Source organism: Ciconia boyciana, chromosome 2 (assembly GCF_034638445.1).
Source record: "Ciconia boyciana chromosome 2, ASM3463844v1, whole genome shotgun sequence".
Lineage (NCBI taxonomy): Eukaryota > Metazoa > Chordata > Aves > Ciconiiformes > Ciconiidae > Ciconia > Ciconia boyciana.
Window position 1 is genome coordinate 114,343,247 of NC_132935.1, and position 22,450 is coordinate 114,365,696.

A 22,450-nucleotide genomic window follows, 5' to 3' on the forward strand; every position below is an offset into this window, starting at 1 on the left:
ATCTTAGCTGTATGATGGGTAATTGAGAACAGTTAGTGGGTAAGTCCAACGGCTACTCAGCAGAATATTTCACTAGTCACAACCTCTCCTATGTTTATGTGACTGAATGTGTTGCAAACGTTTTAATTTACATTAGGCCCACCATCTCATGACTGCCTGGCGCTTGGCTTCAAGCACATTCCAAGGAGCAGAACAGCATCTCAAGTTACACACCAGTGGTATCTTGCCTACCTCAGACCCAAGCTGAGGCTTTATTTCCTTTTCCCATGTTACGATAAATTAATCTTTATGTGAAATGACTCATCAGCATGTTCCTCAGCTTTCTTCAGTGCTTCTGAGACATGATTTGTACCAGCAGTGTATGAAGGAATTTTTGTGTCTACCTTCTTGTCACGTGAGCTTTTGAATTTCTCCTCTGTGTGATGAGCTCAAATAGTAACGCTGCTGCGATACACAGGCAGAGAATGAGAGCTGCCATTTTACTTACTTGCCCTTCAATTCAAAAGACTTGGGAACAGCATTGAATCCTTTTGTTTGATGTAGCGTAGCCCAAAGCTAGAACTGCAGCCCCTTGAACATTACATGAGCCACACAGCATCCTCCAAAAGGAGATGCAAAGGCATGAGTCCTGGCTCCTTAATCCTCATTTAATGTCTGACCTGTGACATTCCTGAAAGCTAAATTTTCAGAGAAAGAATGGACCTTAGCTGTACTGTGTTTTTAAGCCTGGAAAGGATAATCCTCCCTCCAGGACCAGCTTCTCCAGGAGCTTTATGCATGTCTGTGCTTATCTCCCTGCTCACACTGTATTAGTCATTGCTGTGTTTGGGCTGACTGAAGAACAGGCAATCTGATAGTGATTAGCATCCCCAAAAGGCTTCTGGTGAGGCTGGGATAGTGTTGAAACAAACCGGCATATAAATAAGAATTTATTTTGTCTGTGTGTGTCTGTGCTTTGAAAAAATAGCAAAATGTTAAAAATGACATTTCTAAGGAAAATACTGGACAGCTTTTGCATTCTGCTACCTTTGTGCTCTCTGAACAAAACTAGGAAGATGGAAAGCAACGCACCTCCCTGGCTGACAACTCTCGAGCTCTGTGTGTGCTTATGGAGAGGCACATGGTGCATGAGCTACAGGGTGAATGGAGCGGAGGCATGAAGCACCCAAGTTTGGTAACACAGAACGGACACGCGGCTCTTTTGTAGTTTAACAGTGTAGTCTAACAGGAGCTGGTGGAAGGCCAAGGCTTATGTAAAGCTGATAAGGGGGATTCAGGCTGGAAAGGGGAACGTCTAAACAAGAATTACTGTCCTTAGGAGAGAAGCACATCCTTGAGAAATATGTAAGCTAATTAAAATGTTTTGGGAACCATCCGAAACAAGTAGTAGAAGTGTGATAAGAAGCACCCTCACGTGAACTATCCTCATTATAATACTAAAAGTCACACCCCTCGAGCTGGAGACCCTGGCCCAAGCAGAGACCCCTCACCTTTGAGCATACACAGAATATTAAAGTAGCATTGTAGCTTTAAGTTGAAATAAGAGAAATGTAGACCAATAGAAAACTGCTTTGTGCAATTACTTATGCATATGCATAACTAGACTGTATAAATACTGTACCTGTATGACCAAACTTTGTGCTAGCTTTGTGGAGCTACCACCTAGTACCCATCTCTGCGCAGACATGAAATAAAATACCTCTACCCTGTGTGTATATTGGCGTCTCGTACACTGGATAAATGACCTCACACTTGTGGGATAACATTTTAGGAGTTAATAAAACTGGTAACAGTTATAGCAGTCTTGAGGCAAGGGTAATTACATCAGAAATGGAGAACTGTTATTGACAGAGGTGATGAGTAATGAGTACAAAACTGCATAAATATTAAGAGTCCAAGGAATTGTTTTGAAAACATAGAACTTCTTAAATAAATGGGTATAAATAAAGACTGTGTCACTGCCTGGCAAAAAGAAGTGCCAGATGCAGGGTAAGCTTTATCTTCATGTTGGTTGTATCAACATACTCCAATGGTGAACTATGAGTTCTCCTTAAGAAAATAAAGTGTGTCCATACGAACCAACATCAAAATAAGCTATTTAAATCTAGGCAACTGACAATTTTACATGGCTTGTTTAAAGGATACTTTGCAGGGCTGATTTGGAACGTGCAGGGTGACTGTTGTTGGAAGGAGGATGTGATTTGTTACCGCAAATCTGGTTATCTTTAAATAGCTGCCTGAGTTGCTAACTTTTTTCACTGGTTAGGTCATTGAGCAGCAGCCATTTCCTAGCAATATGTCAGTATTATACCAGAACGTTTCTGAAAGCACTTTAAAAACATTTGATTTGGCTGCATCACTTCCGTTGCTGGGTGATACAGCTGGGTGGCGGAGGCACAAAGAATGGGGAACTGGGCCCGTGAGCTGTTGTCTTCCCAACTGCGACGCTCAAGCATTTATCGCCACACCAGCTGCCCTGATTTTAGCAGTTTCTTTTCGCAAGTAGCCCACCCGAGTGTGAGTTGTGCTTGTTTAATAATTTATCAATAACAAAATCTTATCTTTGCTGTTTCTTGAATAAATTATATTCCTAGGTGGGCCTGCATTTCCAACCAGTTGCCCCAAACCTGCTGCCATAAAATTCGGTGCTTTTCAAAACTATTGTATTATTTAACTTCATCTTGTTCGGGGTTTGTTGCTTCATATGCAGATACTTAGCTTTTCCAGGCTTCTTCATTGAAACCAGTTGGAATAACTGAGAACAAACCTAAGTTCCTCCTCACTGGTGCGTGCAAGATCAATGAGAGAGGAAAAGGGGATAGCTGTCCGACTGGGACACTGGTGTCTTTACTGGGTGCTTGTCAGGTCGGTTTTTTCCATGTAATTTGCAAAGTTTCCTTGACAGGGTATTGCAAATACCTGTGACAGCACTGGGGCGCGTCAAGCAGCAGATGCCAACACAAAACTTGCACCTTTGGAGTTTTGATCTAAAGTGGAACATTTGCGATGAGATTTTAAATCTACGAAGTCGTGCACGGAGTACACGTGCCCTGGTGCAAGCACGGGAACAAAAAGCCCCGACGCGGAGCTCTGTAATTAATCGGCGTGCATTATTAATTAAAGTCCATCCCAGGGTATCCGGCACCGCTCCGAAGAGCCGCTGGTAGGCTGCGGGGGCCGCCTGCCTCCCGCCCTGCAGCCAGGAGCGAAGGAGCGCCGGGGAGGGCGGCCCGGGGGCAGCGCCACGTCGCACCGCCGCCCCCCCGCCAGCCCGGGGAGGGGGGACGGACACGCGGGGGCGGGGGGTGGCGGTGCCGGCGCTGCTCCGCTCCGCTCCGCTCCAAATTGGGGCTGCGCAGCCCCGCGGCGGGGGTGGGGGGAGCCGGCGTGGAGGCTGCTCCTCCCCTGTCCCGGCTGCGAGCAGCTTCATCCACGTTTGCAAGTTTGCAGCGGCGGGAGGAGGAGCGGGAGGAGGAGCGGGAGGGCCGGGGCGGGCGGCCTCCTTCCCTGCCGCCTCTCGCCGCCCAGTGCGCCCAGCAGCTGCCCCGCTTGCGGCCCTCCATGGCGGGGCCGGCGGCCGTGCGGCGGCGGGGCCCCGGCTGCGGCGCGCTGCTGCTGCTGCCGGCGCTGCTGGTGAGCTGGGCGGCGTGCCAGGCGCCGCCGGTGCCGGCGGCCGAGCCCCCCTGGGACGGCGCCGACGTCCGCGTCGAGCGGCGCTTCGTGCCCGAGAGCTGCCCGCGGGCCGTGCGGCCCGGGGACTTCGTGCGCTACCACTACCTCGGCTCCTTCCCCGACGGTACCCGCTTCGACTCCAGGTCTGGCTTGCGCCCGCCTCGGGGCTTGGCGCGCACCCCCCCGGTTTAGAGTTGCGGCCCCCTTCGTGTGAGGGTGCTCTTCGGGGAGAGGAGGGGAGCGAGCGGCGCTGTCCCCACCAGGGTGTTTTTGTGGATGTTCGGAGACGGTGGCGCTGGGTGGAGGCTGCGGTTGAGGTTCAGTTCCGGTCCCGCTGCTCTTCTGGCTGCGACCTGCTGTGGCCCACGAGCCCTTTTGGGGTGACCAGTCGTACGCGGTCTAGTGGCAAGCGGGGCAATGCCATACGAGCAAGAGCACAGGATGTACAGGCCACGTAGGAAAATGTCTTCGCCACGGGCGAAGGGCTGGGTTGTGACTGCTGGGAAGTGGGGGCAAGACCTCTGCAGTGGCTGGGGCCAGGTCGCAGCAGTTTACCTGCCCTGATGGATCCCCACCACGTTCCTCCAGCTGCTTCTCCAAGGTGCTGACTGGGAGCTTTCTGCTCGAAGAGACAAGAAGACTGTAAGGATATTCAGTTAGCCTGGTAAACGGGAGCATGTATGATATTGCAGTCAGTCACAGTATTTAGTGATTTCCTGCCCATTTCTTTCTGTATGTTTCCTATGTATTCTCCAGGCTCAAACCTACTAGAACACAAACATTTCTGAATCATTATCTTTACCAGAAAACACAAGAATTATCAGGTTGTGCTTACACAGAAATTTTTGGATAAGTTACCCTTGAATAAATGTGACCTATGTACAGTGAAGCGTCTGACCACTTTCCTGCTGTTATTTTGGGATTAGGAAGCCTAAATAGTGGGATCAGGAGATTGAGAAGGATGCTGATGCTGCTGACAGCTTATTTGTTTTTTCTTGCTTCATTCATTGCTACTGATCAAAGTATTACTCAGAAAGAAAAAGCAAAATATATTTTCAGTAATCCTGTGGTAATCTTTCCTGTGCTTCAAGGAGAATCTACAGCCTTAGGGAAATAACTGTCTTTGAAAGTAAGCTCAGCTCTTTCTCTGGAGCTGACTGTACTTCGGTACGCCGGTAGTGCCACTTCACTAGCACTTCTCCAGATAAAGTGCTGGATGCGGTAGCTGGCAGTTCAGCTGGCGTTGGTGCAGTTTCAGTGAAAAAGCACAGCAAGGACAGTGAATTCATTGGCAACTGACAGTCTTGGAAAATAAGTCTTAGCTGCAGATGTGAGGACACGCAAGGAAAGGCAGCATCCTCACTGCTCACTTTACAAATATGTGAAAATTGGAAAACCAGCCATGTGTTCAGAAATGTGTTTCTGATTTCTACAGATGCATGCTGGGGCTTACTTGTACGCTGAGTTGTACCAGCAAATTTCTGCACTGAGGCAGTGCACCTGGAGGGACTTCCCAGGTGTTGGCTCTGGTTTAATTCAAAGTTCCTTGTCATTCGGCTCTGAATTATTTGGGGCAGGAACAGGCTGTGCAGAACTGTACAGCATTTATCTCTTTGGGTCCTCCAAATATCAGTAAATAACAATGGTAGTCTAATCTAACTTGAGTATTGGTATGGCAGTCTTCATTTCAAAAGGGTGCAAAAAGTCAGGTTTGTTCAGCTTGTCATTTTTTTTCTAGATGGCAGCTCATGTTGACATACATTTTTGTTATTCATTAACTATGGTCTTTTTTTAAGATTGATGACAGTGGTCTATCATGTTAAGACAATGGAAAATTAGAAGGTTTTTATGTTCTGTAGGTTAATGGAAGAAATGTTTTGGAGTATATGTTGTAAAATCTTTAGTGTTCCCTGCATAGGAGTTAAAGATATTCAGTCAATTTATACTAAAATTAGCCTATTAGCCCATTTTTCTACCTGTCAGAATTGCTACCTGTTTTTTTTTTTTTTAAGTTTATGAAAGTGCTTACCAGCATCAGTTTAGTCCAACACTACTATGAAATCAGTCTAGAAAATACTCCGGGTGTTGAACTAAGCGCAGTTTTACTTTGTTTCTTTTTCAGCTGCTGAAAATGTTCTTGGGGTTTAAAATTATTTTTCTGTATTTCCAGGTAGAAGGTAGTAATACAGCTCTTCTTGTTAACAGGCTGTTGACAGTCTTAGTAATCATGACTGTGTCATGTAAATTAACTAATGTGCCTGTTTATTCTTTTTTTTTTCCCCCATCAGTATTTGCATTTTTATTTCTGTGGCCATAAAATGATTTCCATTTTTAAGTATGAGTTTAATTGCCTAGTCATCTGCTGTGAATTTGGTAAATTCCTTTAATAGAAACTAATTTTGCTTAGTTTTAAGGAATGTGCAAAGTCAGTCCTGCAAAGCTGCATGATCTGTTCACTGCCTTGTTCAGTTCTCTGCTTAGCATCAATGTTTTCTTAATTGTAGGTTTATTTTTGGCAAAAAAAAGGTCTTCTATTTTAAGTCCATCCCAAATGTATTGCCAAGCTTTGTCAATCGCTACAAAATACCACTTTGGGGGGTTTCTTAGAACCTATTAGGTTCTTAGTCTTAACATCTTAATTATGTTTTTGTGTGTATAATAGAATTTGTCAGGAGCTAATTTAAATAGTTTCCATCCTTGCCTGGGAGTAGGAATATTTGTGCAACCGAAAGTGAATGGTCTGTATAGAGAGTTGTCTATTTTAAGGGAAATGCTTGACAGAAAAAAAATGATCGAGTAAACAGAGAGATCACTCAGTAAAATATTTGAGGGATTCGAGCCTCTGGGACTGTTAGGAGGCTCAGTATGTTGTGGAAGTGATGTGTACAGTCTTCGAAGGAAAGTTTGACATAATTTCCCTAGCGATATCTAGCTACTGGCTGCTTTCCAGAATATTTGAGCAGGCAAAGAGGCACAAACCTTTTTTTTTTAATTATGTTTTCCAGTGCTGCCTTTTATCGAGGGGGGGGGACAGACACAGACGTCCTTTAAATTATAAAAGGAATTTGAAAAAATGGAAGCAGTAAAAGCTTAAAAATAGGCACAAAGCTTTTGAAATGCTTCCTGCCATGTTTATACATCACTTAAAATTAAATAACAGCAGTAATTCAGGCACAGCAAAGTGGGGTCATTGTGTGGATTTAAGGTGGTCAAACTAACCACGTAAGTTAATGTTAGTGTTCTGCTGTGGTAACACTGCTGCTCTCTGAGGAAAACTTCATTATCATTTAAGCATAATTTCTTTTACCATTCAAATATTAATGTATTATCACAGTGGAAGATCATTTCACTAGCTATCTTGATTCTTGGTCTGGCAAACTTGCTGTTTAAAGTACAACTCTGTTTTTTGCTGTTTAAACCTTAATGACACGAGAGCTGGGAATGTGGAGAAGAAAATAAGTAACCAATTGGAGAAAATAAATAACCAACTGGCCTTTTTGAGCAATAGCTGTGAGATTTGCATCTTTTTCCCTTTCCTCTTTTCCCACAGAGAAGCGCCCACCATGATGTCTCACGTCATAAAGCTTATCGATCTCGCATAATATTTTTGTGGTGTTACTCACCAAAATCAATATGCTGAGATCCTACTGTGGAAGCAGTCATCCTTTCATATCTTGTAATAGTCTTTAAGTTTTTTTTCTCATCCATAATTTTCCAGTGCTGCTTATAGTGTTAGTGTGTAAATTAGCCATTTGTAGTTATGGGCTTCGGGTGCCTGCAGTGTACATCGCACACTGCTAGAATGCGTTTCAGATAGACGGTGAGCAGTGAACAGAAGGAGAGCTGGGTTGAAGTCTCAGAAACATTTGGATTCGCCCGGTCTCTTAGCAGCTGTCTCACGACAAAGTTATGCTAACAGGGCAAGGGCTTAAACTCTCAAAAAAATAGTGGAATGGTGGGTAAGTGAACCACTAATGTTTTTGCCTGCTTTTCCTCCTTTAGCTATGACAGGGGATCCACATTCAACGTGTTTGTGGGAAAAGGTCAACTTATTGCTGGGATGGACAAAGCTCTGGTCGGCATGTGCGTGAATGAGCGGCGGTTTGTGAAAATTCCCCCCGAGCTCGCCTACGGAAATGAAGGCGTCTGTAAGTACAGCACCGGGCCAGTGAATAGCTGGTTGTGCAAGTGATTCAGCAGAGCAGATAGAAAATGGAGTCACAGAAGAGAAGTGTAGAAATTGCAAGTAGTGAATTTCAGAGAGGTTCTCCCCTGCTCAGGGGTCTTTGTTAAGCCTATAGCCTAGCTAATCGCTCCAGGCTTCCTCTGCATGCGGAAGGAAGAGCTGTTGGCTGTAGAAGACCTTCAGCATTCCTTTCAGTATACTATTTCCTTTAGTATACTAAAGTTAACTATTTATTTCTACCTACCTCGCTGTTAAATAGTTACTGTGTTTTGGCATTGCAGTGCTGCACAAGGTCTTGTCAGTGCCAAAAGCAGTTTTGCTCTGCAGACTCAGAGGCAACAAATGCTAAATCAAGAGCAGTTTGTCTGATGGACATATTTGATAACAGTTCATGTTGACAGATTCTCCCCCACCTTATGTAGCTGTGATGGTGACAAGGGGACAGGGGGATTATAAGCACAAAAAGGAGTAAGTTGTACATCATGCGTTTTATTTAGGGAATGTGTAAATTGGTTCCCTTTTCACTTACGTCCTGTAGAAAAAGGGAAATAAAACTGCTTGTGTTGTTTTGGTTTTGCAGCTGGTGTGATACCTCCCAATGCTGTGCTCCATTTTGATGTGCTTCTGATCGATCTCTGGAACTCAGAGGACGAAGTGCAGGTTCAGACTTATTTCAAGCCTGAGAAGTGTCCTCGGACAGTCCAGGTGTCTGACTTCGTACGATACCATTACAATGGAACGTTCTTAGATGGCACTCTGTTTGATTCAAGGTACACAGCTGGGTTGTGTGTCTTTGTGTCTTTTAATAGGTATCTGATGTCACTTTAAACCATCACTTCCTCCCCCTTCACTGGTATAACAATTAATACTAGTTGCCCAGAAAGGCAAGAAATGAAAGCTAGCATCATATGAGTGTCAGTAGTTTATTCAGGGATTATGGGACAGCAGTACTGACTCAAACCAATAAAACAGTACATCATTCCTGCGTGAGCATTACCAGCCCAGATCCTTTCTTTTTTATAAATTTAATTCCCTGTATCTATATTACTATTTATTGCAGTCAGCTAATAGTTTTTATAACCACTGCAGCATAGCTATTCAAGTTAGATACAAGCTTTATAAACTAAGTAGAGTTCATGGTGAAATTGAGCTACTAACACTTTCATACTGAGATTTTAAGTTTACAGCATGTGTACTTCATTAAAGTTATGTGGAAAACTATGCTTTAATAACAGCTGCCATTATGTTTGTGAGCCACTTTTCAAAACCTCTGTTAGGTTCCTGAAATAGCTAAGCGCTCTGGAAAACACTACCCAGCCAGCCCTTGGTAAATCAAGGAGCAATATTTTTGGAGTAGCAAGTTGTGAGTTACATTGTGCATAGTGTGTGGCTTTTGAAGATTAATATTGTGTGGCAGTCTGACATTTGGTTGTGGGCTTTTGGTTTTTTTTTTGGTTTTTTTTTTTTCATTTTTAGCCATAATCGGATGCGAACTTACGATACCTATGTGGGAATTGGATGGCTGATTCCTGGTATGGACCAGGGTCTCTTGGGAATGTGCGTAGGAGAGAAGCGCATTATCACAATACCACCTTTCCTAGCATATGGAGAAGAAGGAGACGGTAAAAGTTATTCTTTTTTTTTTTTTTTTAATCCAAGTCATCCATATTTTAGAACAAACTTGTACTTTGTGTATTTTAAATTTACGGGCAGCATTATTACTCATTTCAGACAGATGGAACAAAGTGATGGAAAGAGAGGTTCAAAATGTATTATGTACTGGATTGGACTGATTAGAAAGTGAAAGATTTTTTTTTTTAATTTAACCAATAGGTTGCTTAACAGACATATTGTTGATACAACTGTAATCTTTATATACTGAAATTTTATTTCATTCAGAGAATATAATCTGTGATTAATACCTAGTGGCTCCAAAAACTGGAAGTCAGTTGACTGCATAATTCTTTCAATGACTGCCACAGAGAGCACAAAACTTTTGAAAAAAGGAAAATGTATTTTTAGTTCCAATTTTGTTGGGTTTTTTTTTTGTTTTCAACCAATGCCCTAGTAATAACTACGGGATGGATTAATTGTCCTGTGAGACTGTATGCAGCCTGCAGGTCATACATAGAGGTCCTCATGTTAAATGAGGGGGCAGTTAGGTATAGTTTGGGGTGGTTCCTTAAATTCTTTCTCTGCTCTCATGTTTAAGAATGTGTCTGGGGTGTACAAGGTTTTGTACCCCTTCCATGACTTCATTACCATTAACTGTGACAGCCATCTCCATGGATAACCAAACTTTGTGGAGTTACATTTTGAAATTTTGCCAAGATCTAGAGCTCAATGGTTCTCAGTCAAAGCAACCCACACTATAATTTGTGTACGGATGAAAAGGTACTTTTTCACTCAGATACTCTATTTACCCTCCTTCAACTTCCATCATGTGGTCTCCTGTTTTGATATTAACAGGATGGGAAGAGCGGATGTACCAAATTCGTATTCTGATGGTTATTTTATGCAGTTTCATGAAGTGTATTGGAAATACTGGTAGACTAAACCATGCAGCTCAGATGGAGCTGGTGTATATTGACTAAGATGGATGTTGCTGAAGAGGCTGTTGTTTTTGGTGAGGCAGTGCCATCACAATAGGAATAGAATGAAATAATTGAGTTGGAGATTAAGTGACAAACCCACACATGAAACAAAAAAACAGCTGACTAGAAGCAGATTACGCTAATTTATTTTGGGAGGGGAGGTGCCTGATATTTGGCAGTAGGTTACTTTTCTTCAACAAACAGGTTTAAGCTCATTCTAGAACATCAGCTCTTTCTCACCCATTTTCTGCTTTAACACTTCTGTAGGTAAGGAGATCCCTGGCCAAGCTTCTCTCGTCTTTGATGTGGTTTTGCTAGACCTCCATAACCCCAAAGATGGTATTACTATTGAGAACCAGCATGTGCCTGAATCTTGCGAGCGGAGAAGCCAGACAGGAGACTTTCTCCGATACCACTACAACGGCACACTTTTGGATGGCACGTTGTTTGATTCCAGGTAACTGAACCATTCAGCCCTACAGATCCCATTTCCAGTTTGGCTTGTCTGTCTTGTCGACGTATACACCCAAATACAATTCTTTGCTTTTCCTTCCTTTTTGAAATTTGTGAGTGGAGTTGGGGTCTTGTCTTCTTAAAAAACTCATAGAAACCTTTTCAGTATGGGAAGGAAGACAAAGACCTATTTTGTATTCTGACAGTATCACAGACGCCATCTAGGGGCGGCGATCCACCTGGTGAAGCTATGTATGCTTTAGACAGTCGTGTCTGAAGACTCTTTGCCCCATAGAGTTTGTCTGCCAAATAGGGAATACTCCTAAAGAGAGAGAAAATAAATATGATTCCCATTTTATGTCCTGAGAATTGTGAGTCAGTGAGGTAGTGGGTAGTTTGAGGTTAATCTCAGGACAGCCTTTCCCTTTGTACTTGAAAACTGTTTTTATTTTGAAGGCTAATGTCTTTCAAGACTGAATTTAGCAATGGGGTTTCTGTGATAAAGGAAGAGGGGTTGCTGTCACTTCAGATTCAAAGCTCTCTGGGCACATGAGCCTCATGTACAGAATTATACGATGAATAATACCCTTGTAGCTTCCTGGCACTTTTATTTGCTCTTTAATGAGCAGTACTTTTACTTCCTCACTCCAGCTTTCAGAACAGCTGGCACAAGTAGCTAAAAAGAGTTGAAAATGAGCCACTGTAAAATGTTTTACAAAATAAACTAATGAAAATTTTTTTCATACTTCTGCAACTGCTGCAAGATGAAGATCAGGATCAGTTTCCAAAGATCAGCTGAGTAGTATGCCATGTGCGCTACTTCCCATGAGGAGGAGTCAGGGAATTGTATCTCATGTAATTGAATTGAGATGCGGTAAGGCTCGGAATCAACCTTGACCTCCCTGTTCAGCTACCCAGCTTGGTGGGAGGATAGAAAGCAGGAGACCTGCATCAACAGCCATCACTGTAGACCTTCATTTACAGCTTACGAAAACTTTTAAGTTAAGAACTTTAAGCTTATCCACAGTGCACCTGCCCAGAATCTCTTTTTTTTTTTGAGATGTAAATGAGTATTGTCTGTAGTAATTAAACAATTTTTGAAAATGGCTGTAGTATTTATATTAGCTTTGTTGTCAATAAATAGTAATAAATGCTTTGTGGACAGCAGCCTCTACATCATTCTAAAGCTCTGACAGAGGGCTTATTTGTTAGAGTGTTGTATCCTGGATTCCTGCCGAATTTACAAGAAGGGCCAATATCTAACAAGTATCTATGAAGAAATAGAGCAGCTAACAATAGGTATTGAAAGCCTTGGAGCTGGTCAGGAAAAAAATTCTCACTAGTACAGGGAGCATGCCAAAAGCACTGTGAATAGCTGGCGTCGAGAGCTCTAATAATCTTTTCCTTCATTTTTTTCCTCTGCAATATTCAGCTGCAGAACTTCCCCTGGGCTGCTCTCACCCAGGGCTGTCTGGACTTAGAGTAGTTGAGTAAACCTCTGAATTACATCAGGGTCTGTATTGGTCTTGCTCTTTCCTAGAGTCACCTTGTAAAGATGAATTAAAACCTTTCTGCCTTCCCTTCCTTGGGTTCTACCTTCATGTAGCATGCCTTGAAGAAAGGCAGAAGATGGACACATCCTTGTAATAAACATCATTATTCATTGTAGGCTTGTTTTATTCTACCATTAGGTGTTGAAGCAGGTCCTTCAACCTACGTACCAGTGATTGGCATAGTTTGGAAGGGAGGGTAGTATTGATACTGTTTTGTTGTCATGACTCATTTTAATGCTGTGCATCCCAGGAGAACCTATTTATCCCACTCCTGCTTATAGTAGTTGAACTACATAGCTGTGGTTGCAAAATGAGATAGTCTGAAGGGTGTCTCATGAAAATGAACGTAAACTATATCTAGTTAATAAGCACTTACAAAAGTAGAATTGGGGCAGAGGAAAATTTAAAGGGGAGAAAGCTTTTTTTCCCCCCAGTTACTTATCAAAATATGTTTTCTGTTTAGACTAAAATACATAAATAGGTGAGATTTTCTTTCAAGATATAGTAGAAATGTATTTGCAAATAAGTTGTTCCCTAGGCAGGATCCCAGTACTGGTTAATAAATGACACATACATCACTGACTGATGAAACTTGGTGGCCTAGAGTCATTGAACATGGTGATTGCATTGTGCCTCTCCGGTGCTAGTTAATGACTGTGTGTTTGACCTTAATTGGTTTAAGAATTATATTGCAGACCTATTGCAAGATCCTGTGTTTTCTTGAGTACACCTGACACTGCTAAAATGCAGGTATTTTCCATAGCTATTCACGAAATCGTACCTATGACACCTATGTGGGGAAAGGTTATGTGATTGCTGGAATGGATGAAGGTTTGCTAGGTGTATGCACTGGTGAAAAAAGAAGAATAATAATCCCCCCTCATCTTGGATATGGAGAAGAAGGAAGAGGTGAGCTTGACTTTTCATTCAAGTCTTCCATAATTAATGATGTTTCCTTTATTGTTTAGTGCATCTGTGTGTAGTTCCATTTTTTTGGCATTTGAAAGGCTTCTGAATTAGTTCATTATTTTGTGGGCATGCAACTGACAGGATTACACCTTTGTGTAATTGCAAATTATTTTGCAAATTGCAAATTTGCAAATTGCAAAATTATTTTAATTAGCTAAATAGGTAGGACAATAAGAACGCAGAACAATCTCACATGTAATCGGTGACCTGAAATTATTTGGATAATTAGTGTTTCAGGCAGACTGGTACTTGGTAACCTGAACTCATTTGGATAATCAGTGTTTCAGACAGACTGGTACTTGGATGCCAGGAGCTCTGCAGCGTGAGATCTTCCTTCCTGTATGTCTTAACAAGCTCTGTATGCTAAAAGAATTCATCGTGTTAAGTTTTCTTCCCCGTTCCTTCCACAGCCACAGGTTTTGTGGACTCCTAAGCCGCCTCTGTAAACGGTGGATGCATGTAACAGCAAAGTATCTGTGTATGTATGACGTACAATTAACATTCCTTTGGGAAAACTCATTAATACCTAAAAAGATTGCTGTGAGAGGTTGAATATGATAACCCTTCTAGCCGATCACAGTTTTATGGATGGTGTTTCAGAAGGTACCTCCTGGGATGTTATTTGGAAAAAGAGACTTAGAAGAAAAGCCTCTCTTCTGAGAATGCAAATTCTATGCTGTTGATTTGGAGATTAGACTCCCCTACCAATAAAACCCACTCCTGGGTTTGGATGTGTCTGTCAGTCCTGGTAATGCGATTGCACATTGTCCTGGGAAGGGGGGGAAGAAGTTGCTTGCTCTCAGGACATTTTAAGGAAATGTAACCTTTTAGACATAATGGCATTCCTTGAAGCATGGGAAATCCTATGAGAATTTTGATGATCAATAATGATTTGGTACCCGAAACACAAATCAGTCATTTAGGATGGTCACAGGAAATATATGGCTATTGCTTCATTTCTGCATAATTTTCAGATTCAGAATAATGAAAATATTTTCCTTCCCTGTTGAGCTGAGTGCGTGTTTAGTGCTTTTCTACTGGTTCTCTTTCCTACATTGGATGCAGCTTGCATCTGCTGCATACAAAGGAGATATAATCCTTTTAATTCTGAAAAAGAAGAGCAGAATGACTCAGTAGCAGACACAGTGGGAATACATATTCCTACAGGGTGCAGTACCTGGTCATCATAAGCCTGTTTGGGTACCATTTCTTTCTTTACTTGCCTAATTTGCTTCCTATTTAGGAAAGATTCCAGGATCTGCAGTGCTGGTCTTTGACATCCACGTGGTTGACTTCCACAACCCCTCAGATTCAGTCAGCATTACTGTTAACTACAAACCTTCCAACTGCACCGTACTGAGTAAGAAGGGAGATTACTTGAAGTATCACTACAATGCTTCGCTCCTGGATGGTACTTTGCTAGACTCAACGTAAGTATATCACCTGATAAAGAAAATGTCCCTAGCAGCTGTGAAAGCAGAATGAATTGCCTGCAAAGTGGGCTGGTGGGGAAGAAAGAATTTTTAAGTGAAAAATTGAGTATTTATGTAGAATGTATTTTTCTTTTTATGTCTGCCTGCATAAGATATATAGGAGGAGGAAAAGAAAAAGACAATCTATCATACTATAATGAAAAAACTGGGAACAAAGAGGACGTAGGAGTGTGTTGGAGAAGAACATAAACACTACAGGCGGAGTGATGAAACAGGTTGTCTGCATGGCAGTCTGTTTGAACAGGCTAATTCAGGTGTCTAGGCCAGTCATAGTAGAACAACACAGGGCTCCGCATGAATGAACTGTCCAAGTGTATTAAGTTTCTTGGGTAGGATTTGCACTCTGCACTGATTCAGTGCACCTGAGAGAGATCTGCTGGAGGTATTCGGTGTAGTCTTGTTAAAGCTAGCTTAATTTCTAGGAAATGGTGTTTTATAGTAAATGTGTTTTATAGTAAATGGTCACCGTCATGTCTGTACCACACATGGGTGCTAGTTTTCCTGTATTGTAGTGTTGCAGTAAGGGTCAGCGTGGAGAAACTCTCAGAGGGCTTGATCATGACTGTGATTATAATGTTCCTTTTCCTCCTTCCTGTTGGCAGTAGGTTTATGAGGGAAGCAGAGATTGCTCCAGTCTGTCTCATACAGAACCAAAGTGAGCCCATTGCGCTCTTTGCTGCAGCTACAAGAATACTTCTGCTAGCTTTTTTTCTGCCTTCATCTTTTGGATAGCACAAGTCATCTAAATAATATTTTATTTTTGGAAGTGAAGTTGGGAAAAGCTATTTTTAAACCGGTTGTAATTAGACATAGGAAGCAGCTCATAGTTTTCACAGTGTACACAATAGCTTGCAGAGCTGAAAAGCTGGCTTACATTGAAGCACATCGTGTGATGCTGTAGGCAAGTATGTATGCAAGTAACGTGTTTGGCTTCAAAACACCTTTTATATGGCAGGAATGCTCAATTCCCATTTTGTAGTAGGAACCAAGGGATGTTGAGACTGTCTTATGCAGTTTATAGAGAATCAAAGGTCATGAATCTTGTGCTCCTACTTTTAAGGCTGACCTCCTAGCCACTGAATTGTTTTCTTTCAAAATAATACTCTGTTGTACAAGCATGTCCTGCAGTGGTACAGCCAAGCCAAATAACCAAAGAAAGGAGACTGACAGAAGATAGGGTCCTGCTGTTGTGACACATACTGAGTAAAAAGTCTTAACACAGCACGCTCAGCTTTTAGAAGCACAATACATGTTTAACTTCTGAGGTTTTTAACTCGTGATAATTTCTGATTTTAGAAATTAGCTACCAGCAGCTCTGTTTTGTGTTGGCTGTAAGTTGCTACCTTGAGAACAACTTTGGGTAACTGCTTGGTAGAACAGAGCATTGGGCAGGAAGTTAATTTTTGGCAGTGACAGGGCACTAACTAGAAACTGCTATTTCTGTGGTAATTTTGAACAACAGAAACTCTCTATTGTACGTTGAGTTTTTTTTATTTTTACCCCACCCCCCCTCCTCCAGACATAGTCTTGGCAAGACCTACAACATAGTTCTGGGATCTGGACAGGTGGTGGTGGGGATGGACATGGGCCTTCAAGACATGTGTGTCGGGGAACGACGAACAGTTGTTATTCCACCTCATCTTGGTTACGGAGAAGATGGAGTTGGTAAGTGAAACCTATTGCACACCCACTTAGCACGTCTTGAGTAATTGAAACACAAGTATGCATGTTTTGTTACTTGCTATGCGTGAGGACATAAGGTGAGTGTCTCTTAACTGCTTGAATGGGATTTTTTTTAGAGGTTTTAAATTTCATTATTTTAGACAACCCCCCCCATTCCCCAGTGAATGTACTGTCTGTGTTGCATTTTAAGTCATACTGTTACTGTGGCTAATATAAAGACCATCCTAGTACAAAAGGAAACACGTGCCCCCAGTAATGTTGCTTTGTCAAAATGGAAAGCTCCAGGCACTCCTGTGTTGCAGAGGGATGTAAACACGGTTCTCCGTGATAGGGAATTGGGTACTCACGCTTGGACATGCGACATGTTATTCAGGAAACAAAACTGAAGGGGACTGTTCAGCACTAGTATGTTAGCAAATTCAAAGAAAACTCAAAATTCAGAAACTACATAAACTGAATGAAAGATGTGCAGCAGTGTACTGGTGCTGTTGAAACCCCAACACCAATACATTTAAGGTAGTTTGCTCTGTTTTAGAGCATCGAGGCTTATACATTTTTAATGACAGGGACAACAATAATAAAAAGACCAATATAGAAGTGACAAGAACTCTAATCTCCTAGTATGTGTGATTGTTGCTCGTCTTCCGAGTTAAAAGACTTGAGGGAAAGGAGTCTGTCGGGAGATCATCAAGATCAACACACTCTTGATATGTATGGAAACAGTTGCATAAGTTGCAATGTTCTTTGAATACCTCAAGAACAGTTTGTGTTTTATAAAGACTGTCTGTCAGGCATCACATGCCATGAGAATCAATTTGTGATAAGAGATAAAGAAGCATTTTCACTTGTACCTGTCTTCCATGAAAAATTACGAGTGTTATAGATGCAAAATTTTATACTGTTATATGAAATTGTGTAGTTATCTATAATAAATTGAAAAATTCCTCATAACATAAAGTCTGCTGTGTTAAAAAACGTTATAAACATACTTGTCATAGGCATTTGCCATCATTCAAATTGCATTCAATATACATGGTCTGAAACTTTGCATGGTTGTTAGTGTTTTGGTATATACCCAGATATCTGAAGAGATTGCTCTTGTTTGCTACTGGGCAGAAGTTAGAGGTCACCTCAATTTTATTTTTCAAGGATAAATTAAACTCCTTCCATGGTTTCATTGAGGTAACAACCCAAGCTGTTGCTACACTGTTGAGTCTATCAGTAGCAATTTGATACACAGTGTATTGACGAAAGGAAAATTGATTCATTCCCACAGTTTTACCTTTATAAGTAAAAAAATGGATGCGGTTTTATTATGAAAGCTTCCTTTATGTTTTGTTCACCTCTGCTGAGGTGAGCAGGAAGGTTTGGTGGACTTGGGATCACAGGGCTTGGGGATCACTGTAGAGAAGCACCTGTTGGAGCAGGAAGAGAAATTTAATTATGGATTAAAAGGAAATATACTCTTCAGTATAAGTGAGGATAAATACCCCTCTTTGCCATTTGTTGTGACAGAAGGCGAAGTGCCTGGTAGTGCTGTATTAGTTTTCGACATCGAACTGCTGGAACTGGTGTCTGGCTTGCCTGAAGGGTACATGTTTGTATGGAATGGTGAAGTCTCTCCCAATCTTTTTGAAGAAATAGACCAGAATCATGATGGAGAGGTTCTTTTGGAGGAGGTAAGCTGAGGCAATGAAAACACTTGCAGTGGTTTTCTCCTACCACCATCAACTCAGATGTTGAAGAATGGGGTCTCTTCTCCTCTCCTCCTCCTCTTCTCCTCTTCTCACATGGTGTTTGTTGTCAAGTTAACAGGAAGGCAGCGTGTCAGTTAAAACATGATGATTTAGCTTTAGAGATAGAACCAAAAAGAAAAAAGAAAGGTAAGAATGGTCATACTACTTAAGACCAGTTACTGTTGTGGTCTACTGCTGTGGTCAACAACAGATAACTTAGGGCACGGGTATAAGAGGCAGAGTTCGTATTCAACGATCCTTCACTGTATCAGCCTTCACAGCCTTCAGCCTTCACTGTATCAGTCTGTTAATTGGAGGTTTCTGGTGAATTCTTGAGCCAAAGCTGAGCCTGCAGGAGTGCATCCAGGAACTGGCTAATCACTTCTGGAGCCTGGCAGTGCCTGTGGCCACTCCTTCTGTGGGTGAATTTTGTGCTGTGTGAACAAGTCCTTCCCCTTGCTTGCTTTTAAAATCTGCAGTGTGAGAATGTCATTGCATGCCCTAATTGAAAGTCGCTTGCCTTTGCCACACCATCTCTGATAATATAAACCTCTGTGAGGTTTTCCTCTGCGTTTTCTCTTAACTGAGGAGTCCTGTTTTTTTTATTTTCTTCAGTCTTCTTTGTCACCTTTCTCTATCGTTCTGTTTTCTGTCCTTGCTTGTTGGAGTAGCGCTGCCTGCAGCTCTCAGGATGCAGGCTGTGGACCTATGGAACAGCATAAGATGCCTTCCAGCATTTCAACAAGCCAATGGGGTAAAATCAAAATCTTGTTTTCCCTCTTCCTAGCACTCTCTTCCACCTCTTTGTTTTCCTTCTTTCTCCAACTCCTGTCTTGTGTTTACCTCCACTTCTGTCCTTGCAGAGAAGAAAAGGAGGTTGTAGAGAGGAGGTTGTAGAAAGGTGGGCGTTGGTCTCTTCTCCCAGGTAGCAAGTGATAGGACGAGAGGGAATGGCCTCAAGTTGCGCCGGGGGAGGTTTATCCAGTATTTATGATATGGATATGAGGAAATATTACTTCACTGAAAGGGTTATCAAGCATTGGAACAGGCTGCCCAGGGAAGTGGTTGAGTCGCCATCCCTGGAAGTATTTCAGACATTTGGATGAGGTGCTTAGGGACACGCTGTAGTGGTGGTCTGGGTAGTGTTAGGTTTACGGTTGGACTCGATGATCTTAAAGGTCTTTTCCAACCTAAACAATTCTGTGATTCTGTGAAAAGGGCTTTTATCAGTCTAGAGAATGAGTGAGGTGGGATGCAACTGTTGATACCCACATCCTTCTGGTCACCAAGCAAGGAGGAGAAGGAGAAGCCAAGGAGATACGAGAGGATGCTTGGCCCAAAAGGCATAAATGAATGTCAGAAATAGCTCTCGCTGCCAAAGCGTATTTAACAAGTAGCACCAGAGATAACAGTAATTGGCAAAATTGTGTTTGATGATAGACTTTCTGTTTTTGGAAAGCCAGCAGTATGACTTCTGTCAGATGTTGTCTAATCACCTTGAATAACTTCATCATTTGTATAAAGAAACATATTTTTAGGGAAAACTAACCTTGTAACCGTGAAACCTTTTCATCCCTCTTCCCCCTTCCCCCACCAAAGTAATGGGAGTCGAGTCGAAGGCATAATGCCTGAAGCTACTTTAACAAATCTCATGGTATCCTGACACTTAAAGTCTCATTTCTGTGTTTCATTCTTTTTTCTTGTGTTGTTTCTTGTAAATACTTTGTCGTTTTACAGTGTGAGCTTCTGGTATCAGCACGTGGAATTAAACCCCTTCCCTCCATATAGATCTGTTCCTGTCACTCTCTGTTCAACTCATCTTCCCCCTAAATTATGAAAAAGAACTTTTCTTGTTATGGGTCCAGGACCCACTGGAATAAGTGAGGAAATCACTCTTTCTGGAGCTCAACAGGGATTTAACCTCACGTGTCTGTCCTAATTAGTTCAATTTAGGTTGTAAGCTTCATAGGATGGTAACGGTGTACTTTTATGTACACTTATTATTAAGTAGTAAAATGCTAAATAGTCAACAACAAATAAATGCTACTTTTGTAAATACTCTTCAGTGTTAAATGGCTGTTTCATTGTGAGCTGTTTTCTCCTCCTTTCCCTCCACCTAGTTTTCAGAGTACATTCAAGCTCAAGTCGATTCTGGCAAAGGAAAACTGGCTCCTGGTTTTGATTTTGAAAAGATTGTTAAAAATATGTTCACCAATCAAGACCGGGATGGAAATGGTAAAGTTACCGCTGAAGAATTCAAGTTGAAAGACCAGGAGGCCAAAGAGGAACACGATGAACTGTAAAGCTAAGAAAAAGAAGAGTCCTGAGCTGACCTACTGTTCGAACGTGTGTACTGGAAGAGGTTTCAGCAAGCATGTTTCTGAAAGGTTAGCAGTCAGCTAGCCTGTGTCTGCCTGTGCCTATGTGCTGGTAGGCTGTTAAAATAGGAAGAGATTTTCAGTTGGAATTGTTAGGTATATTGGAAAAAAAGTGTTAAGTGCCTCAAGATAGGATGTATAAATGGATAAAGAGTGTACTGCCATACGTGGTGTCATGAACCACGTGGTCTGTTTTTATGCTAAAGATTAGAAGTCATCATTGAACAATACACACTCACTTGGATGGATGGATGGTAGGGAGAAAACTTACTGAGCGCTTTTAAAAGAGTTTTAAAAAACCTTCTGTATCCAAAATATTTCTGCAGGAGAACAAACCAGAAAATATTCCCCATGAAAATGACCTGTAAAAATTATCAGACATTGAGCCCAGTTCCCTTCAGAGGGCATGAGCTCTCTTTCCAGTAACTGAACAAACTCATACGAGTATTTGCCAGCAGGAACTCCGATTTGCAAATGGCAGAACATGCAAATGATAGCTATGCCATTGCAAAATTTCCATAAGCTGTGAATTAAATTAAACGGCCTAGAATTGTAACTCTGTATGTGCTGGGTTTTTACCTTCCAAAATAAAAGTTTGCTACCATCTGTACCATATTTAATTGATAACCTTGACTCTTCTTGCTGGCCTGTTGAAACAGTGTTCTGATTCCCAAACCTTTCTAGTTGCAACCTTATTTATAGTTTTGTTAGACTTTAAATATTAGTATTATGGGGTCCAAATACTGTCATAAATACTGGATAAATTGATTTTGTGTTGGGCTTCTGCCTCCTATTTTGGGAATTGTTAGACTAAGGAGTAAGTACGTAGAGTTTATGCAGCAGAGCAGTCTGGCATGGCGGACAAACAAAATGACAGTGATAGAACCAAGACGTAGACCCATCTGTTTATGCCTGCAAATGTTCTGGCCTATCCCTCAATACAAAATCAGCCCTGGGAGTGCTGTTTAGGTTATGTGAACTCTTGAGACAATCACCCATTAGATCTGTAAATGTAGCAAGCTGTTTAATAGAAAATACACTAAACGGACATATTTTTCTGGAAGGCCGCATGATTCCCTCTCAGTACACTACATGTAAAGAGTACAAATACATATAGTGCGACACTGTCAAAGACAAGTAGAAAGGGAGTTGAGTTTCCATGATATGCTTTGTGTCTAGTTTCTTGCCTTTCTTGATCTGTACATGTGGGTTGTAAGCTCCCTGAGATGCTCTTTTTAAAAACTGGTATTTCAGTTGGATGAAAACATTTTGTATTGGGTTTTAATACAGTTGTTCTAGAAAGTGCAGTGAAATATTTTTTTGAGTTTGATACCATTAAATGTTGGATAACTGATCTTTTTGTTAAATAAAACGTTGATCAACTATTATTGTTAAAGTTTCTTTTTTTCCTGCCATTTCTATGGGTTGGGGACTTGAGTTGAAGCAAATACCCTTCATGCAGCTCTCTTCTCTTGCACACAGCAGGCTTATCCTGAGTATGTTCAATATTGCTATTGATCTTCAGGAAAAATACTTCAAACTAAGACTATTTGATTCAAAATGGTTGAAAATAATAAACCACAAGAAAAGATTTTTATTTTCATGCTTCACACACGTGAAGTGAAGTCATTCTTTGGCTTTAGGAGGAGTTCCCTAAATTACCCATCCCATATTGCCATCAGCTGTGACAGTTGGGAGGGTGATGGTTCTCGGCTGGGGGCTCCAAGTCTCTC

General features: G+C 41.7%; 1 protein-coding gene across 3 annotated transcripts; it reads left to right on the plus strand.

Annotated features, from left to right (window-relative positions):
- The first annotated feature begins 2,500 nt into the window (after positions 1-2,500).
- On the plus strand, positions 2,501-22,100 carry FKBP9 (FKBP prolyl isomerase 9). Of its 3 annotated transcripts, none has more exons than XM_072853642.1 (10): positions 2,501-2,517; positions 7,675-7,820; positions 8,439-8,628; positions 9,335-9,480; positions 10,720-10,909; positions 13,222-13,367; positions 14,671-14,857; positions 16,440-16,585; positions 18,119-18,282; positions 20,460-22,100. In XM_072853642.1, the coding sequence occupies exons 2-10, from the start codon at positions 7,733-7,735 to the stop codon at positions 20,640-20,642; spliced, it is 1,440 nt and encodes a 479-aa protein (XP_072709743.1). In that variant the 5' UTR covers positions 2,501-2,517; positions 7,675-7,732; the 3' UTR covers positions 20,643-22,100. The 3 variants fall into 3 exon arrangements, with proteins under 3 accessions (XP_072709743.1, XP_072709742.1, XP_072709741.1); XM_072853640.1 differs by lacking the exon at positions 2,501-2,517 and adding an exon at positions 3,494-3,815; XM_072853641.1 differs by lacking the exons at positions 2,501-2,517; positions 18,119-18,282 and adding an exon at positions 3,492-3,815.
- Positions 22,101-22,450: the final 350 nt, after the last annotated feature.